Source organism: Epinephelus fuscoguttatus, linkage group LG8, assembly GCF_011397635.1.
Source record: "Epinephelus fuscoguttatus linkage group LG8, E.fuscoguttatus.final_Chr_v1".
In the NCBI taxonomy this organism is placed as follows: Eukaryota; Metazoa; Chordata; class Actinopteri; order Perciformes; family Serranidae; genus Epinephelus; species Epinephelus fuscoguttatus.
This window is the reverse complement of record NC_064759.1, coordinates 27311696-27331685: the sequence shown is the minus strand read 5'-3', so window position 1 is coordinate 27331685 and position 19990 is coordinate 27311696. Positions and strand designations below refer to the sequence as shown.

Genomic DNA, 19990 nt, shown 5'->3' with positions numbered 1-19990 from the left:
AACAAAGAGGGCATGTAAATATATACAAAGACAATATGCAGTATGCACACAGGCAAATAAGTACAAACAGATACAATTGCACTGAGTTTTCCCCAGCCAGGATTAAGTGTTATAGATTTTCTGAATGCCACTAGGAGTCTATGTAGCTGCAACACCACTTAAGTATCGACAGAGACACAGTATGGCGGTGAGATTTCATGGAGAACCAAGAGGCAGAAACAGACAAATGAGCATACAGGTAAGAATAAACTAATAGCATATCCTTAGATTACAAGGGAATGACTACAACTGAATCATGTTATGATCAGGCAGTACAGTTATTCTCCTCTATTCCTCCCGTTGAGAAAATCCCGCAGCTCTGCCTAGGGGGATTCTGAAACACCACCAACTCATGTAGAGAAAAAAGGCAAGAAAAGAATATTAGGTAGTATTATGCTCTACTGAGAACAGCACTGGTTTTACAAATGTACCATCCCTCTACTGATAGTCTGGAGAGGAATGGGTTAAGAGTGAGAGAAGGGTGTATGGAGAGAGGAATACAGAAGTGGGAAAGGACAAAAAATAATTTATCTGCCATTATTTCTCCTTTCATTCCTAACAGCGTCCCCTCCACCTCTAATTCACTCACTTTCTCTGTTCTTAGAGGTCTGCGCTCTCGCCCTTGGCACCCGCTCTCAATGCCTCGGGGCCCATTACCCACAGTAACCCTTCTTTCAAACACACTCACACAGATGCACACTGCGCCTTGTAGGCAGCAGTAATATGCATGTTACACACTGAAGGTAAAACCTATTTTCTTCTAATGGCCAGGCAATCTGGGTTCATTCAGAGCAGCAGCGGGTGTCCCCACTCACAGTAAGGGTCGGCTATTGTTCACATTTTAGTGCTTAATTTAGATCTGGCTTTTTAATTATGGTTCTTATCAAATCCTGCTTTATACACCTGGAATATATTTGAATAAAAGAAAAAATCTAGTGGAAAGAAGCAACCATATTTTCAGCAGAACTATGCTTCCATAGAAAGTCATTTGTCAAAAATAAGATTTTTTTTTTTATTATTTCTGTTATAACAAATTGCCATTTGCAAGTAGGATGTTTACCAAGAGGTGATAATAGGTACTGTATTTAGCTGCAACCATTAGTCAATTAATCCATTAGTTGATCAACAGATAATTAACTATTTTGATAATTGAACAACCATTTTAGTAATTAGGCAAACATTTTTGCTTCTTAAATAAGTGAAGTTGACGTGTTTCTTCGTCATACATGATCATACATGATAATATACTCAATAGCTTTGGATTTTGGACTGTTGGTCGGATAAAACATACCATCTGAAGACATCACCTTGCGCTCTAAGGAAATTACAGGGCATGTATTACTTTTTTCTGACATTTTATAGACATTTTGTCTATATAAACAAATTAATTGATTAATCATTTAATGGAGAAAATAAAGGGCTAAAAAATGACCAGTTGCAGCCCTATTGCTGCATGTACAAATCAGATAAAACTCTACACAGAGCATACATACAGTATATAGACACATTGACAAAGGCTATCTGTAGTCTAAAAAAAACTAAAAAAATAAAAAAAATAAAAAAAGCACTCATGTCATGAACACACATTCTTCATTTCAAAATCCCAGACTTTTTCAGACTCAAATTTCCATACTTTCCCATAACTTTTCAAACCATATCTAACATCTGCGTACAAACAGCCAAGCCCTCAGAAAAACATTTACCCATTATGGTCTGTAAGTCCAAACTCTTACACAGAAAGTTAAACGATGTCCCACGGTGAAACATCTATGACCAAAAAGGAATCAAAGTAACCAGTGCTAACATACTGAATAATCAAAATTATAGTACTGTCTCTTTTTTGTCTCTTTCATAAATAAGAAGCAAAAATGAGTTGAAAGAAAGTTAACTGTGCAGCCTTGTTTATTCACTGTGTCCATGGAAAACACTATGAACACAACCATGAAGTGTTTTCTGAAAACAACATTTTTCAATGTCTGCCTCCTCCAAATGACATAAAAACACTCTGATTGCATGATCACTTTCCTTTTAGAAATTCTGAAGTTCATATTTTAATGAAAAGAGAATTCATGCACACTGTCCTGCTACTTGCAATAAACTTTACTAAACAATCTGATGACCGAAACTTTCGCTTAAGAAAGTTTATTGCAAGTAACAGGACAGTGCGCAGAATTTTTCTTTTCTTCATCTATCAAGAAAAGCTTTTGAAGGTGTGAATGAGCCTCCACATTCATTAAGTTCATATTTAGAAAACAGAGAAGGGGCAATAGTCTGGAAACAAAAAGATTTTTCCATACTATTTTCCCATGCTGAGTGTGACAGAAATCTCTGGCCTATGGACAAAGGACAAGAAAGAAAATAATATAAAAGTGAAGGAAAAATATTTTTAGGTATCTAAGTTCTAGAAAACCAAAGAAATTAATGCAAACAACATGAAGTGCATATAATTTGTGAGTAATTGGGCTAAGGTATAAAAAAGATGTGTAAACTGGGCTTTCAACAGTCACTTATGTACCCCACACCCAACACATACATACATGCTGAGAAGACTGATGTTGCGTGCTTTTCATGTTTACAACATGCTTACCCACTGTAAAGCTCTTATTACCAAGCCAGCCCCGTGTGTGTGTATGTGTATGTGTGTGCAATGTGTCTCAGATACAGGATGTGACATGTCCAGAGACACACTGTAGTCTTGCGTGACTGACTGTGTACCTTACACACAACACGCTGTCATTCATTTCACAGGAACATCAGGCAGTAAAACATAACAGAAACGCACATAAAAGCTGACACACGGGTCAATTAAAGTGGATGTATTCAACAGGAAGCACTCTTTCTTTTAACTACACCCCTTATCTAGCCGTTAGTGCAATCACTATATACAAATTCACGACTGGTTATTTGCATCTCATTTGCATAACCCACCAACTGTCACCGTCATTGTGTGGCTGATTGTTACTACCAAGGATACACAAGGGGAGTGTGTGCATACTCATATACCTCCGTCTGTGTTTGTTACCGGCTGTGCCTGTTCATGCGTGTGTCCATCAGTGAGTGTGCGTGTGTGTGTGTGTGTGTGTGTGTGTGTGTGTGTGTGTGTGTGTGTGCATGCGCATGCGTGTATCAATGCATAATCCAATCTACTCATAACAATGAAAGGACCGACAGTGGTAAACTTCCCAGATGTTTCTGCCTCGCCCTGTAGGCTATTACATATACAAGCCTGTTTATCTGAATGTAATTATATTATACATACATGCCACTTGATTTGAATGTAATTATGTTACATGGTGGCATGTTTTCTTAAATGGAATTACATTATTTATAGTAAAGGATATTTAACGTAACATTTGAGACACCCCCCGCCCCCCAACCCATTATTTTTAAGACAGTGGCAGTAATCAACATTGGATATTGAACCCTTTGATTTATCTTCACTTTCAATGAGGCAGTTTGTTTTTTTACGCAACCAAATAAATTCAGCATTATGTGAAATTAAGATCAAGGTTTTGTGTAGTGATTTAGAAGGCAAAGCTCAGTCTCTGTGCACTGAGTAAACAAAAGAATGCATGCAAATATAATATATATAACCAGATCAAATGTACAGAATTTGCAGAATTCTGCAGAATCTGCAGAATTTTTTATGCATGCAGGAATTATTTAGCTCTCCTAAACATTTTATGTATGGTGCCGACATGTTTGCATTACACATTTGTCAAAGATAAAGCATATTTTAATAACTTCATTCTGTTTATGTTTGAGTGACTGATGTTAATTTGTTTACTTGCAAGACTGAACTGACAATAAAAACTTTACATTCACCCATAAGAAAGCTTTAAGATGAATATTCAAGTATTAGACTTAAAGCTCAAGAGGATTTTGCAGCAGCAGACAGAAGAAAAACACACTCTCTAATTACAAACATCATCAATGATTTAATGAGGACACTCATTTAGTTGTTAAATAGTGATAACCTTGACGCATCGTTTTAGTTTCCTCCTGTGATTACTGAGGTGAAAGACAGAAAATTAAATAGCTGTTCCATATCACAGTTTGCTATACAATCTATTCATACCTGCACCACAGGGTTATGAGTGGAAATGTAATAGCTTATGAATGGCCGTGCAAAATAATCAAATTCACTTGTTGTTACAATAAACTGTATAGACACTGCAGGAAAATGGCCCTAATAAATCTACTTAAAATAAAATTTTCCCCCCTGTTGTTTTATCTGTGAATTTCTATGACTCCCCGATGTTAACTGAATTTTAACTGAGAGAGCCAACTGTCAAGTGCCACCTTCAATAAAAGAGGATTTGAAAGGCCAGTTTACGTGCAGGACCCAAAGCCATGAGGTATTCACATCACTTGTCCCTTCCTACTGCTGTCTTTCTCCATACATCAGATCTCCACAACGAATACAAGTCAATGTACACAGTCTTTCTACATTAGTGAAAAATGTTCTACATGTGGAAGACCAGACTGCCACGATCTGAGGGAAAAAAAAGAATTACCACCTCGCGGTCGTATGCCTCCACACACCGGTCAAATTACACTTATAGTTTACATCCATGTCTGTGAAAACATGGAGGTGTCACACACATCTTTCCCCGGCAGTAGAGAACATTTATATAATCAGCACAGTTTCAATGTGGGCACCAAAGAATAGTGTCACCAATTCAGTATCTGACCAACTGTCTCGATCTCTGTTATGTTATGACATTAAATAATGGCCAGAAAAGTGTTTTTGCAGAACATCACGATGTCACAGTGAAGTTGACCTTTGGGATAAAAAATGTTATCACTTCATCATTTTATCCAATTAGACATTTGTGTGAAATTTTGTCATAATTACGTATCAATTCTTGAGTCATGACCAAAACTATGTTTTGTGAGGCCACATGGACCTTGACCACTGACCACCACATTCTAATCAGTTCACTGTTGAGTCAAAGTGGACGTCTGTGCCAAATTTGAAGAAATTCCCTTGTGGTGTTCTTGAGATATCGCAATCACAAGATCAGACTGATGCAAGGTCACAACAACCTTGACCTTTGACCACTAAACTCTAATTAATTCATCCTTGAGTTTGAGTGAAATTTGAAGAAATTCCCCCAAGGTGTTTTTGAGATTTTGCTTTCACAAGAATGAGACGGACGCAAGATCACAGTGACCTTGATCTTTAACCACCGATATTTAGTCAGTTCATCAATGAGTACAAGGGGACGTTTGTGCCAAATTTGAAGAAATTTCCCAAGGGGGTTTTTAAGATATCGCATTCACGAGAATCAGACTGATGCACGGTCACAATGACTGTGACCTTTGACCACTAAAATCTAATTAATTCATTCTTGAGTCACAGTGAATATTCGTGCCAAATTGAAGAAATTCCCCCAAGGTGTTTTTGAGATTTTGCTTTCACAAGAATGAGACGGATGCCAAGATCACAGTGACCTTGATCTTTGAACACCAATATTTTGTTAGTTCATCAATGAGTACAAGGGGATGTTTGTGCCAAATTTGAAGAAATTCCCTGAAGGTGTTCTTAAGATATCGCATTCACAAGAATCAGACTGATGCAAGGTCACAATGACTGTGACCTTGCATCAGTCTGGTTCTTAAGATATTGCATTCACAAGAATCAGACTGATGCCACTAAATGTATAATAGAAACAAACAGCACTCAAAGACAATCTTGTTAATTCATTTCAGTCTTCTCAGCTATCTTTAAAACATTGTTCACATGAAGCACTGAGGTAAATGATACAGACACAGTTACTTTTTTTGTATGAAGATCCTTAAACTGGTGTCCATGCTGTCACCATGATGTCTATGCTTCCTGTCTTCCTTTTCTCCTCCTCCCACCCTCTTTTTCTATCTTTCTTCCTCCTTCGATCAGAAATTCTTCCTTCTTCTCTACTTCCCACCATGTTCATCTTAGTAGTCTCGATCGTGTCTCACTGGGAGATCTATTGATCAACCAAGCAGCAGGGAGGCCAGAAAGGAACCGACACATTAAGCTGGCAGCCAGGTGACTGACAGGTCAAACCATCTGTATCTCTTTGTGTCTATCTGTCTGTCAGGACTACTCATAGGTTATCCATTAGACTCAAATAAAGTCATATGCAGACATAGAGTATATGCTGTATTAACGCATCCGTACATCACTCCGATTACCCATTTCATATAAGTGAATCCAAACAGACAAACGCATACCCCAATGATGCTGAGTCCTTTGAGGTAGTCCATCCGTGGCTGAGCCTGCGGGACACAACCTGCTACCACCACCTTTTTCTGCTGCTCCTGGGCTTTTCTGTACAAACAAGGACAAAAATAAAGGAGAAAATTAACAGTAGCAGATAATATGGCATTTGTTTTGCACCAACAGTTCACACAATTCCATGTTCCCATGCTTTTGAACTGAAAAAAGGTGATACTGGCATGACACTAGCCCTCTGCTGTCTCAAAGGCTGTCATTACAGGCGTCCCCATGCGGCCATGTGTGTGCATGTAAAATAAGGACTTCACTGTAACATCGCTGAAGCTGACACATGCCATTTGTAACATTCAATGACAGTAAAGCGAGAAGCTTTCAAAATAAAACTTTTTTCAGAGATAAACACTCAAAAGGTACTTGAAAATCTACGTTCCTAAGTCATTAATGAAGGTATAAAGGCATGAAAAGCCTGCACACATACACATACACATACACACATAAACATAAATCAGCGGCCTTCAGTGATAGAGTCTGTCTGCTTCCCGCATCAAATACAAAAACACCTAACAAGCAATATCAATAGGGAGAGGCTAACTGGATTTGTTATCATCTGTATTAAGAGGGAATGAGCCAGAAAACATCTTTCTGAAGTGTACTGTTCATAGTTTCACAAGGCACAAGGCCAGTTGGTTGCAGATCAAATAGAAGACACTTCTATGTCAGGAATGGTATGTGTGACAAAGGAACACCATGTTACCTGCTTGTGAAAGTTTCCAACTACAGAGAGGCTTTTTTGTTGTTTTCCCTGGTGGTATGTGAGCTATTCCCTCCTGAAATGTCCATGAGAAGAATTTACTCAAGGTAATTCCCACTGCAAATTTGGTTTGTTATGTCCTTTATATCAAAGAGAGGTATGGCAGGTTTTTTTTTTTTTTTCTAAACTTTGGTTCAAGATGAAAACCAATAATTCTGTTACAGTGTACAACTGAGATTAGTAGTGTGTCGACAATGTTGATGTTTGATGTTGATGTTTGTTTCCACCTTTTTTATATATTTTAAGTAATTGAAGATTGGAAATTGGTCTGCAATTATGAATTATTAATTAGAGATGGGTCTAGAGATATTAATCATGTTTTATATGTTATTTATGAAGTAATGAAAGATCTGAACAGTTTGGTAGGGATGGGATCAAGTAAACAGGTGGAAGACTTTAGGTGCTGAATTACTTCCGACAAGAGAGATGACAGGTGAGGAGGTGGAGCGGGGCTAGGTGCATTGCTCCAAGAAATTAATACATTATCTCTAATATGAGACTTTTCTCTAAAAGAAGACAGCAACTTAATCACATTTGGCAGTGGAGGGAAATATACGAGGAGCAGATTTGGAGTGATTAATCAGTTTGTCAAATGCATAGAACTGGGGTGAGGCATTATTCTGATTTTTGTTTTTGAGGAGCAAGGTTGAAGTTCCGAGACACACTCCGCTCCCAGGCGAGGGCTAGCTGCAGTGGTGGCGTGTTTCCCTGTGTGACAAGCAGACCACCCAGGCATGGTTGGAGTGGAAGCCAGTCGTGATGCAATTGAAGGCATGGAGAACTGGGGCTGCTCACACATAGAAGGAAATTCCTGCTCATCCAGGATATTGATGGTGGGCTCCAGGGCTTGCAACTTGTTCTCTAGGTGGAGAGTCTCTCACATGGAGAGGTGTCCCACAGCTTCCCGCCTTTCACCACAGTCCAGGGCTCTGGTGGAGAGCAAGTTCGGGACTGGGGCTGTACTCCGAGGCTCAACCATGCATCTTCTCTTAGAGCTAGTGTGGCATCAGATGGGACCAACTCACCCACGGCTAGAATACACCTGGGCCAACTTGTAATTTAAGATACAGATATCTAAGTCGTTTTCCTTGCCAACAATCTGCAAAAACATACCTTTCCTCAAACCTACGCTTCTCCAATTTGCCAAATCATCCATTTATATTGCACCAGATGCAGGTGCACCTGGATTTTAAAAGGAATGTGAGATGACACTCTAATTGGTTGAATTCATGCTACACCAAAAACACACCTAAGATTATTTCATGGACTAAATAAAGCCCCTTTGCACCCAGATTATGCACCATTTAACTAGCAAAAGTGGAGTTGGACACACCCTAAATGCATTTGTGCCATGCATTTTAGACCATGCTCAATAGACTGTTTAAATAAGGCCGTATATGGTTGAGCACAAAGACCCACGTCAGCACAGCAAAGCCTCCTGGCTCTGTAATCCCCTTGGAACCATACAAAATATGTGCCATAATTAAATTAGTAACATGTATTTTACAAAACGATCTACAATAGTGTACATGGTGAAATTAATGCATACTGTTTAGTCATGGTGTAATATCTTATATACACCCATATGTGCATGAGGAAGGGGCAAGAGAGAATGAAAGAAAAAGTGGCAAACAGACTACTGTGACAAGTATAACAGTGCAGCCCTGTCTGACAGAGCATTCGATCAAACGTGAAAGAAGACAGTGGATGAAGTAGCACTGTTTTACTGATAAAACAAGTCATCATGACTTCTGATGGTAAAAAACATAAGCAAGCCAAAACCTGAGTGTCAAATATTTACAACATTCATAAAAATTTAAGAACGGCATGAAGTGGTCATTGGCAAAAAAGTAAGGTATTTAACAATGACCTATTATCGCAAATAAAAAGCAGTACTAAGAGTCCAATTTTTAAGATGTTTCTTTAGTTTAAAAAAAGGGCTGGACAGATAGTAAAATAGTGTAGCAAACCACACACTGAAAATGCGTGTGTGTGTTTGACTGTGTGTGCCTGTGTGCATGTAGATCTATGTGAGTCTTTATGTCACCTCCAGTTAGTGGCAGTGAGATTTGAGACACTCGGTCTGTCTGACAAAAGCTTTTGGAAGAGCTGCCCAGACTCCGCCATGAATCTTTAATAATGAAGCCTCCTGACAGCTGGAGCAAGAGAGAAAGGGAGAGATGGGGGGGGGGCATGTATGTGAGGAAGGAATCGTGGGAGGAGGAGAGAGGAGGAGGAGCAATGAAACTGGATGCAAACTGTCAGTTGTGTTTTAATTCAGACTGTGTTTGTATTCTTCGGCAAAACAAAGAGATAGTGATGGAGGTGGAGGGTGTGTGTGAGAGAGTAGAGTGAGAAGAGAGAGAAAAGTGAAGGTAGACAGCTCAATTCAAAGCCAGCTTACACTGTCATGTGAATGAGTAAGGGAGGGACGGATGAAAGCCAAAGTTGCTACGAGATGAGTGGGGGAATGAAGAGAGGAGAGATGAAGGCAAAACTGAAGTGCTTTTTTTTAAATGATTATTTTGATTATTCAGAGCTGTTTGTATTATTCAGGGTTATTTTAGTGACTCCTCTCATCTTCACTACTCAATCTAACTCTGTATTGGCATGGCAGGTAACAACAAATCACTTAAGATGCCAAAAAAGATGAAACGTGAAGAGAGAAGAAAGCCTGTTGGATACGATGCCTCATCACCACAGACAAAACTGTTTTAACAGCGCATTCAGGAAAACAGCACTTCTTTTGATCTTCAGAAATGCATATTTTTATTGTGCATGTAAATTCACTGGTTTCATCCCCTGGCCTTTTACCTTTATTATAGGAGGTAACCAGTAATATCCATGCCGTTGTGACTGTCTTTTTTTCTGGTGTATAAACACAGTTTGAAAACAGTCAAGGGCAGAGAGGGATGTAAAAGAAGATCATGATGATACTAGGAAATGATAAAAGTAGGGCCAGTTGATATAGAGAAAATTAAATATCACAATATTTTTGTACAAATACCTTGATGTCTATATTGCAACATTATGTACGTTTAACTGTTGGTCATATTTACACAATGAGATTTTTCATAATCATAAGTCAAATAATAGAACAGCTAGAACAGTCTGGTAAGTTTAGAAAATTACATTAGGAAAAGACAACACTCCAAAATCTAAGATGATATCTAGTCTCATATCACAACATGGATATAATATCAGCACACTGACCAGCCCTAAATAGAAGGTTAACAGATGTAAACTTTCATGACTGGATTGGAGTGCGACAGATGAAGACAAAAAAAGGGATATTGTCTGCTTAGAGTGGCTTATTCTCCCCACACTGTTCCTCATGGAGGACCCACACTGGCAGGACTGCACACATAGACACACACTCACAGTAGGGGTGCGTCTGCATAATTCACACCGTCTCTTGCCAAAATGCGCCAAACGTTCCTTTAATGCGCTACTCGCTCCCCGCCCACAGACTCAGAGCCATAGCTGACACAGCGAGTAAGCAGACAGCGCCTGAGCCGTCGCCTCGGCGCCCCAGGGGGAACAGGCCAATCACGTCGCACACAGTTCGTGGATGGGATGAGATGGAATGGGATTATGCGATGCAGTTGCCGTGGTGATACTTTTGAGCCCGATCGAGCGCTCGCTGCCAGTGACCCGGACCAGAGCAGATGCCCCCTCGAGATCAGAGGACGAGGGGTGTGTGTGTGTGTGTGTGTGCGCGCATCTGCGCGTCTGCATGAGTGTGTACACACGTGTTTCCTTGGCTTCCTTGGCACCTCGCCCTAAATCTCTGCGGCCCCCTGTCAACTCTGTGTTACTGCTCTCCATAGCCTCAAGACCACACACACACACAGGGTCCAAACACCCACATGCTCTGAACACGCTGCGTATATACCAATGGTCACGGAGGCTATGGCAGAAGCATACAGTAGTCCATGCATACATGTATGACCTCTGTGGTATGCATGTATGGCAGGGAGGAAGTGCTGTACATACTGGTTTTTAACAGCTGAGTGGACACAGTGAATCAGTCAAATTAGACCAGACTAAATGTCCAACTGAGTTGATCAGGTTGACTTGGAGAAGCCCCTTGTTGTAAATATGACATTAAAATAACTCTAGGCATTAAGATGTACCACACTGCATGACCTATATAAAAGGCCTCTTCAACTTTCTCACAACAAAACTTGAAGTGAAAGAGAGGCCCTTATTCTGTGGATTATGGCAGCCTTGTATAACGCCGTTCATGACCGCAACGAAGATGTAGTGACATCATCATCACATAAGTGAGCTACAATGCTGATGTTCTCACAACTGCCACAAATGTTTCACATCCAAAAAAGCTGTCTGTTACACAATATCAAGAAATATATAAATAATAGGGCTGCCCCCTGAAAGTTTTAGATTTGAATCATCAGTTGGAGACTCTTAAGTCGACTGACATTCTTCAAGGAGTCAGTGTACTTCTGTGGACATTTTGTTCCTCAGATGCACTGCAGAGTGAGCACTCCTTGCTTTCACACTGCTCTCCAGTACAGGCAGCTGCAGACCCCAACCCAGGGTGAGTCTGAGTGAGATGGAGGCAGCTGCCCGCAGGAAGAGAGGCTTAAGTCAGGCTCCGAAATAATATTATCTCCTTCGTTCTGCTTAGAAATTGGTAATATACAGCTCACAGCAGATTAATACGATGCAGTCTCTGGCTTTTGTTTGACATCTAGTGTCGGCAAAAAATGCTGTTGCACATTTCCGAACCATCGCTAGCGCATCTAGCACACATTATTTCAGGGGGTTAACTCTGCTTGTTTACTATATTCCTTGAAAGTCGCTGTTACCCTGAACATCCCGCTAAATTCTATTTAAGCTCTCAAACTCTAAATGGAAAAAAAGGAGCCGATAGTCAAATATTTGTATTGGACAGCAAATTCGTATTTGACTGACATAATTCTAAGTTGAGTACCGTCCTAAAAAAATCTCCCATATGCAGTAGTAAATGGTGTTTTACATAGACAAGTTACTGGTGCGTGAAGGTAACTACATTGTTCTCTTAGCATAGGACCTTACTTTATGTTCCATTTCTGCATTCATAACTCATGATAACAATGTAGAAACAACTAAAATGTATTTTAAGTTCTCTAGAAACCAGGACACACATTTGAAGCACAAAGACCTGGAACCTCATTTAATGAAACATACATTTTTGTCAGGTGGAGAAACGGCTGTGAACTCTGAGTGTGTGTGTGTGTGTGTGTGTGTGTGTGTGTGTGTGTGTGTGTGTGTGTGTGTGTGTGTGTGTGTCCTCTCAATGACTCTCCCTGCTGCTAAACACCCTCAGTCCTATACAGATAACTACATAGGGGGGAAAGAAGATGAGCTCATTACACACATCCACACAGAGCGAGCCATATGCTCCTTAACAAACATGTTGCTTAAAGGATGAGGTCATACTGGTAAGAGTAGTGAGGGAGAGGTTGTGTAACTGAGATGTATGGTTAACACAATGACCTGTATCTACGACTCATCCTGTTAGGAAAATGTGTTCAAAGTCATTTTGATCTACATTTTCTCTTTTTGGGATCTGAAGAAAAAAAACATTCCTTTTAAATTTAATCTACAGCAGATTTACTTTCATTGCATCCCAACTTGCCTTGTCCTCTCTCTGCTCTCCCTTAACCATATTTCCCCTGTCCTTGCTCCTCAGTCTCTTCTCCTTCCTCATCCCCTCATCTGCACTCCGACAGTTTTCTGGCTGAGTTGACAGCCAGCCAGCCAATCAGCACACTCCTGACCTCTCTGCATTAGCATAAGCAGCAAGGGGCAAGGTTAAGTACCCATCAAGCCTCAGTAATTAAGATGCGAGCTGGTGTGGCCATGAGTGTGTGTGAGTGTGATTAAGTGACACACAGAGAGACCAAATGTATTTAATCTTTCACTGCACATATTTTCCACTCCCACAAACTTCTCCTACTTATATAACGATGCAATCCCTGGATTGGTCACTGTCCCATATCTAATTCCACAATGGCTATTCTCCTATCTTATATATCTACTAACGTATGTTTATTTGTGTAATGTTTTATTAATTTTTCCGTATTTTCTTTCCTTCTAACAGCAGGAGATACATCTCCATCACTGACTGACAGCCCAGACTGAGTGAATATGGAAAGAACACACTCTGATGGAGAATGCAGCTTCTCCTCTGCGAATAAGTGTACTGGCAAAGTTTACTAAAACAACTGTCAAAATACAAACAGTATAAATAAAACAGCAGCTAACTCTGGGCCTATGGGATCTGACTGCGGACAAACTAAACTAAATGAAAGCTGTTAATGTACTATACCAGGGGCCTCAAGGAGATGTAGCTGAGAGAAAGGAGGAAGAGGGAGGAATATATAAAAGTGACTGACAGCAAACTGTCAAAGGAACATCTCTATAAACACATGAAAACAAGACAGAGAGAGAAGGAAGTGACGCAAGTGTGTAAAACAGCAAAAAAGTTGATGGTTAGAGGAGATAACGGGCAGGAACACATGACAGATGAAGCAGAGGGAGAATCAGTGACGGTGTGCCATCAATCCCACAGTATGTTATCTGCCAGTATAAAGAGTAACCTTCTAATGTGGCACTAGTGTACAACAGAGTCCTGCATTGGGTTAGGCACTCATGGGTATCCAGTGGATGACACACAAAAAAGGTGATTTTGTCGTAATTGCATTTCCGAGTTCGGTTTTACGGCCGGGCTCCACTGGCTGCAGACATGAGCATCACGTCAGCGTCACGTCAGCGTAGTGTTGCAGCGTATTCATTTGGGCTCCACTGACTGCGTACAGAAGCAAAACGTAGAGAAGCCAGCGGGGTTGTTTACCATTTGCCGAGCTGAGAGGCTGCATGTAGGCTGCATGAAATGTTAAAGCATTTTCCACCTATGTTATTACATATATTTGAGTTATCTACAGGTTTACTGTACTGTTTGTCATCTACTCGCTTTCAAATGTCCGCCACGGACATTTACACAATGTCACGGATAAATATGGGTAAATGCATGGAAAAAATCATCACATATCACCTCTGATAATGGTTTATTCATTTAAAAACACATTGTGCTCGTTTAGCACACTGCTTCATATAGTTTTTATCTGCTGGAGGGTCGCGTAGGGGAGCGTAGCACGACAAAAATAGAAGAGCCGCGTAAAATAGAGAGTTGTCGCGCGACAGACGGGGGTTGTCGTGCCGCTCGCGTTGCCGGTGAAGCCACTGTAATTGATTAACAGGGGGCGAGCTGCTACGGGACTCGCGCTGCAGACGTGTCACGCCGCTGACGTGCCCGGTGGAACCCGGCTGTTAGGTTAAACAACGAACATGCAGGGGGTTTTTTTATATAAAATAAAAATATTAATAATTTAAACTAATGTTTTTATCTTCTGACTGCTGACTTTTTATGTCAGCTCTGTCTTCTAAGCCAGCTGGAATATGAGAGCAGCATTGTTAGTATTATTAGAATAAGCCAAAAATATTCATTTAAATTCTAAGCGGATATCTATTATGGATTTTTGGTTTTCGGTAGGGGCATGGATCTTGTGTTGGCGGGTCTGGATGCAGAACTAACTGGAGGGGTGGATGTGGTACTCCAGGTTGTGGTGCTAGTTCAGAAGCAGGTATTAAAAATCAGAGCTCTTTAGCTGAAACACTTTGTAACTGCTTGTATTAATGTTTGCTAATGCACAATCTTTTTATTTTTTGTCTTTCAATATCAAGCTGTTGTTAATGTATCAACTAGCATCTGTCCTACCAGTCTTCCCATTTTTATTTTTGAATTACGAATATGGATTACTGCTGTGGAGAATTATTTCCTCTCACGCAGGCACAGAACTTACCTTGGGTGGCTGTTGGCTGCTGTTCAAGTGGTCTTAGCCGAGACACAGGCAACACGATACAAAGCAACAGTCTGTCTTTGTAACCGTTAATTGTTTGATGTTGGTTTGGTGTATCTGGGCCTTTACTGTGGTTAACTTTTATGATATATAACTGTTATGATTCATTTATTCATTTATTCATTTTCCATAACCGCTTATCCTGTTGGGGGTCATGGGGGGCTGGAGCCTATCCCAGCTGACATTGTGCGAGAGGCAGGGTACACCCTGGACAGGTCACAGGGCTGACACATAGACACAGACAACCATTCACACTCACATTCACGGTCAATTTAGAGTCACCAGTAAACCTACGTGTCTTTGGACTGTGGGAGGAAGCTGGAGTACCTGGAGAAAACCCACGCTGACATGAGGAGAACACGCACACTACACAAAGAAGGGCTCCTGTGCCCCACCCTGGGTTTGAACCTGTAACCCACTTCCTGAGGCGACAATGCAAACCACTGTATCACCGTGCCGCCAAACTTTTTTTTTTTTTTTTTTTTTTTTTGTACTTGATAATGACAAGCCTGAATATCACTGCTTGCTATTTTGATTCAGTCACACAACAATAAACATGATGCAATCCCTAGCTTAAGCGGTGTAATGGGAGAATAATGTGATTAGAGTAACAAATGCTCTTAGTGCAAAACCTTAAAACTCCTTTTAAAAAGCTATTAATGATAACTATATTACTTTTTTGCAAAAAAAAAATCCAACCCTGTGGGGCACCAAAGGAAAAAAACTCCAGAATGTTAAAAATGCAGCCACCTATTATGCCTTCAGAACGTACTGTTTTTTTTATTTTTTATCTGTACAGGACAATGCACATTAATCAGCACGGATATTTTAATAACATAATTGTAAATGTGCTTGAGGTTGTTTAAATCTCAGTTGTACCTGTGTAAAAAAGGATTGTATAAGAAAACAGAAAAGAGAAAAAAAGATGGGAGGCATACACCTTTATTAAAATCAAAATACTGTAAAGGAGTGGAATATGTCAGGAGGGAATGAGAAACGGTGGGGAGAGAGCTGGCGATGAGTAAAAAGAAGGAAAAAAACACAAACCGCCAACAAGCACATCTTCATCACCGAGTGGGGAGAGGGAGAGGAAGGATGACAACAGGACTCAAAAGGAAATGAAGGGGGAGGACGAGAGCTCGGAGGCTGTGAAGGAGGATTGTGATTGAGGGATGAGAGAGGGGCTTGAGAGGTAAAGCTGCACAATCCCCTGGGATCTCTCTTTCTGTCACACACATATACAACACACACACACACACACACACACACACACTGCTGTTGTGTTTTATAGGACAGCAAGAGCTGATGCCCATAAAGAGACAATGAATGGAAGAAAAACTGAAATTAAAGAGAGAAAAAACGCAGCTGAAACAAAAGGTAAGAAACAGAAAAGGTGAGAGACGGGATGTCTGATTTAATCAATGCAAGATAATTACATGAAAGCAGGTCTATAAAAGTGAGTTGTGGTAAGTGATGTTAAAGACATATAGATTTAAACAGGCTAAGTACCAAAGACAAGTTAGAAAGGCCTGAGTGCCTTTCTTGATGCCTTGTTTTCAATTTACATTTTTAAAGACTCTAATAGCAGCAGAAAGATGAAGACTGATTTTTGACCACAACCGTAACCATTCCCCAAACCAGCTGGTAACACAGCCATGTAGGAAGGGGAAAAAAACTTGACCACAATTATTACCAACGTGGCTTATAAAGGCATTCACGTTAGAGCTGTGTTTTACAGGATATAGGCAATCTGTTGACCAATCAATACACCTATAACATGGTTAGTTTATGGCTAGCTCACATGGCCTCCGGGCATATCAGAGATAGGATGCAGCCCGATTGTCAACACGGGCCTAGTAAAGGCGAGTCAGAGGAAATGCAAGGCTTTCAGATTACGGCCTTTTAAAAAATGCCTCACACACCTGCCCAGCGCTGTGAAATGGATGACATCTGTCTTGTAAAAATGAGTTGAATGCGTGATAAATATTGCATTACTGTAAATGAGTTGTATTCGCCGCTTCAGTGCTTCATAATAAAGAAAATGCTGATAAAAAAAAAGCGGGCGCAATGGCAAAGGCCCACACAAACATTCAGGCACACATATGTGCGGGGAATTGCATTAAAGATGAACACTTGACTGAACCATGGAGAGGGGAACCCCAAAGCTGAATCCTGGGAAAAGTCCCATGAGTCTCATTTCTAATGCAAAAGCCTACTTTCTATAGGCGGCTGTTATGGGACAATGATATGGGAGCAACCCCTTAGCCCGAGGCTGTTGTGGAGAGATAACTGCTTGGTAAAGACTTTAGGATGGGAAAACAAACACACATACAAACACACAGCATATGGAACTAAATTTTCACTATCAAGTTGTTACCAGAGGGTTAATGTTTCTAAAGGGAACCAGGAGTTATTTTCCAAAGTAGAATAATGCGCTTATTAGAACAAATCAGTAGGAAGGTGTTAGGATCAGATTTAGGTTTTTTAGTTAGCAGTTTTTCAGCAGATATCGCTCTTATAACTTGACTGTAGTAGATCATAAGGGTTTGAGTTGACTGTGATGACCAGGATATGTGAGTTGTCTCCTTTATATACTATAAACAGGTAAAAACACACTCACAGCTTACTGTCTGGAACAGTTTGGTGGTTGTGTGTTAGCGTGGCAACTTCAGTCTTACACTAAACAGGTCAGGTCACAGGGCAAACAGGCATTTATCATTCAGAGCCACAGCCACTCCTCATGAGGCCCTTCGCCTCTGTGTGAATCAGTCTGAAAACATTTGAGCATGTGTGTAGGCATACAGCATTTTTCTGCCTGTATGGTTCCAAGATGTGAGTCTATGGGCGCATGTACGCTGTACGTGTATATATTTGTTTGCATCCGGGCAATTATCTTGATCCAGAAGTGGAGACAAGGGGGAAATCCTTGCTAAGATGACAGAGGTGAAAGGACATTCTCGGCTGAATGAATCCACACAAAATTAGTCCAAGCATAAACAATCATGATTGGTTTCAAGGTCATAAATTATTACAAGCAAGGGTTTGGAAAAGTGGAACGGCATATGCTTAGTGACCTGGAATACATCAACAATCTTTGCAAATCAACATTTTTTTTTTTCTTCATTTCTAGCCACACAAGGATAGAATTATTATACCACTCTAACAAGTAGGAGCTGTAAGGCAGTATCCAGTTTTAACCTGTAAAATGGTTGGTCTGTCCCAAAAGCTCCGCAAAGCTATATTTTAGTGCCCTTTGATGATTGTCCAGTTATCACTGGATTATTTATAACTACTATGTTGAACAGAATAAAAGTACTTGAGTTTGCAAGTTATAGTTAAATCTTTCTTATCTTAAGATTTCCTCTAGTGTGAACATCAATATTGGAATACAAACTGGGGAATTTTAAATAGTGCTTTGTAAATTAATGACCACAAAAGTATGTCTTGGATATGTAACTGAAGAAAGTCACTGTAGCCTGAGAAAAGACTGTAACCAAGTAGATTGTGATATTGCTTATGTGATACAGCTGAAGCGAGAGACAGCATCTTCTGAGTAAACTGTAGTTACAAAAATGAAAATGAAGTCCGTACTGTATGTAAGCATATACATACTGAAAGCTGCATTGAAAACCCCACAAATCCATGCTTTGCTTTAGCTGTGGCGTAGGGTGGCATTCATTTCCAGTGGGCTCAACAGCAGGGGTCATATGTGCTGGCACTATAGCCACATCTACACTAATACGTTTTCATTGTAAAACAGTGTTTTAAAACAAAAATAATCTCGGTACCCATGAGCATTTTAGCACCATTTCAGAAATAATCTCCATCCATACTAACACCACTGAAAACATATATTGCATGACCAGTCATAAACACTGGGCATGCGCCTGTTGATTTAAACAGGAACCAGATGGTCTACTCTGTGGTTGGTTGCTTAGTTACAGAAAATACTATGGAGATGGCAAAAAGAAAAACAAGAGATGTATCTGTGTGGACTAACAATGAGGTGGAACTGTTAGTGAAAGTAACACATGAGTATAAGGCAGTCAAGGTGGGGAAAAACGTACTGGGAGTCACTGTAAAGCAAATACAGCGACGAATCGGAGCAGTATCAGGAACATTAAACATCGCCGGAGAAGTACTCACAAAAGAAGTGCCCATTCAAGAAGGATAAAATCAAAAAAGGTATACAGGCCAAGCTATAATGTTTTGACTAAACACTTTGTAACTGATAAGACCCAATTGGGAAGCAAACGTGGGTTTCTGCATCATCATTTTCAAAAGACTCCGTTTCCCCACCTCTAAACTAAAACACAACCCTGGAGTTTGAAACTAAAACAGCAATGTTTTCAGAAGTCTCAATTTTACAGGGTTTTATTGTCAACACTAGGCATAAACGTAGCAGCAGTTATGTGTTTTAAAACAAAAAAGCAGTGTTGATGTAGCCTACGGCTCGAGGAGCACCAAATCCTCATACCCTGCACACTTAACTGAGCTTTGTTTTTATGGTTTATTTTCTGGCCTAACATGTGAGGTCAGTGCATTGAGGACAAAGCATCATTTCAAGATTTAATATTTTCAAATACAAGCAGTGCAGGGGCTCCTGTATAACGGAGAGATTAAGACAGTTTGGAGTTTATCTCCACTCCATCATGTTCTTATTTTCATCTAACAGATTGCAACCTCATTGTTTTCTGATCCACACTAATAGATGTAATGAATCACCTCACTGTGTTCAGTTATTGTTAAAAAAAAGTTATGAGTTATGTCAACTTTAAATGTTCAAATTACAATTTCACATATATGGACACATTTTGTGCATTTAAGTGCATTTCCTCAAAGTGTGTGATTGTTCTTTGGTACTCACATGTTTATATATTTTACACATCTACGTTTATGTGAGTTGGTGCACTGTGAGTTATTTATGCTATGTGAGCATGCATGTGAAAGCAGATATGTGAGCGCATGTACGGTGCACGCGTTAGGGGA

At 40.1% G+C, this 19990-nt stretch overlaps 1 protein-coding gene across 1 annotated transcript in view; it reads right to left on the bottom strand.

Annotated features, from left to right (window-relative positions):
• The window catches only part of cdkal1 (CDK5 regulatory subunit associated protein 1-like 1), a 287467-nt gene that overhangs the window by 191646 nt on the left and 75831 nt on the right, over positions 1-19990 (bottom strand). Inside the window, exon 5 of the mRNA XM_049584408.1 lies at positions 6259-6355. Coding sequence (XP_049440365.1) covers positions 6259-6355 — 97 coding nt within the window. The remainder of the gene's footprint in view (positions 1-6258; positions 6356-19990) is intronic.